Source organism: Alligator sinensis, unplaced genomic scaffold (assembly GCF_000455745.1).
Source record: "Alligator sinensis unplaced genomic scaffold, ASM45574v1 scaffold85_1, whole genome shotgun sequence".
Classification (NCBI taxonomy): domain Eukaryota; kingdom Metazoa; phylum Chordata; order Crocodylia; family Alligatoridae; genus Alligator; species Alligator sinensis.
The window spans coordinates 818,607-819,784 of record NW_005841891.1 but is presented as its reverse complement, the minus strand read 5'-3'; the positions used below and the strand labels follow the sequence as shown (position 1 = coordinate 819,784).

The following is a 1,178-nucleotide window of genomic DNA, read 5'->3' as shown; positions in this document are numbered from 1 at the left end:
CCCCCCCCACTACATCCCCCCTCCCCCTCAGAGCCACCTTATAAGAGTTGTTTTTTCAAAACTATAGTAAAATTTAACAGATTGTATTTTATTATGAAGCAAACTGGAACTAGGCTATTCTACCACTAATTCAGCCCCAATTTAAGGGAGTTTGAAAGCTCATTCCCAGCAAGTTCATTTTAGTTGCCCTCCCATGGGATTCTAAGGCACAGTTACTGTTCATGGCCAGGGTTTCAAGTTAAACCTTGGCCATGATTTTTTTGTTGGTTTTTTTTTGTAGCTAGGGAGACAGGAGGGGGTCACTATTGAACTACCCCAGTTTCTACCCTCCCTTCCAACTGCCTTCCATTTCAGTCTCAGCTTTCTGCCAACTTCCAGAGCACTTACAACAAACAAAGAGAAGATCATGGCAGCCTGCAGATAAAGATACAGTTCTTCAAACATGCAGGGGGGGGCGGGAATCCTTCAGCCTCTTTCCCACTCCCTTCCATTTCCACCTCTCATGGATTCAGGGATCTGAGCAGCTGCCCAGCAAGGAACAGAACACTGGACAAGGTGCTTTTCCCTAAACTCCCAAATTTGTTTCCAAGTATGATGAAAAGGTCATAGACAACCCCTTTCTGCTGAAAGAGGCATTTTCACGTTCTCAAAATTCATGCGGGGGGGACGGGGCAGGAAAGAGGTCAGAATTTAAAGACTTACATTTTGCCTCAGACAAGTTCTGATTAGGTGACCAGACCAGCATGCCAAGATTCTCCCTCTCTTGACAACGTCTTGCAAGTTTGGCTTAAGAGAAAACAGAGATACAGCAAGTTAAAAATCAAAATCAAGTTGTCTTTCCAGTAAGCACTGAAGCAAAATCAAGCCACATGGAGCAGCTGCAAAGTTAAACCCTCCTTTTAGACCCAAGGCCTTTGGTTGTTTCTTCCATACACCACCCATAATACAATGTGACAGATGCAGTATATTTGCCCTCTTTCATGCAGGAAGTGCTCTGTAAAAAGGCATATGTTAGGCCTAAATTAAAAGTTAATTAACATTTCTACTCCAGCATACTCAATTATTTCTCTTTGACCTTGTGGTTAAATGAAGGGAAGAAGCAAGCACTGGGCAGCAAGGTTAAGAGACCTTCAATGCCCTGGGAGCTTCCCTGTGGGACTGGGTCAGGACATCACTGC

The 1,178-nt window shown here is 44.1% G+C and overlaps 1 protein-coding gene across 1 annotated transcript in view; it reads right to left on the bottom strand.

The window, feature by feature from the left end:
• The window catches only part of RCOR1 (REST corepressor 1), a 51,246-nt gene extending 50,440 nt beyond the window's left edge, over positions 1 to 806 (bottom strand). Inside the window, exon 1 of the mRNA XM_025197169.1 lies at positions 703 to 806. Coding sequence (XP_025052954.1) covers positions 703 to 745 — 43 coding nt within the window. The 5' untranslated portion in view covers positions 746 to 806. The remainder of the gene's footprint in view (positions 1 to 702) is intronic.
• Between the last annotated feature and the right edge of the window lie 372 nt (positions 807 to 1,178).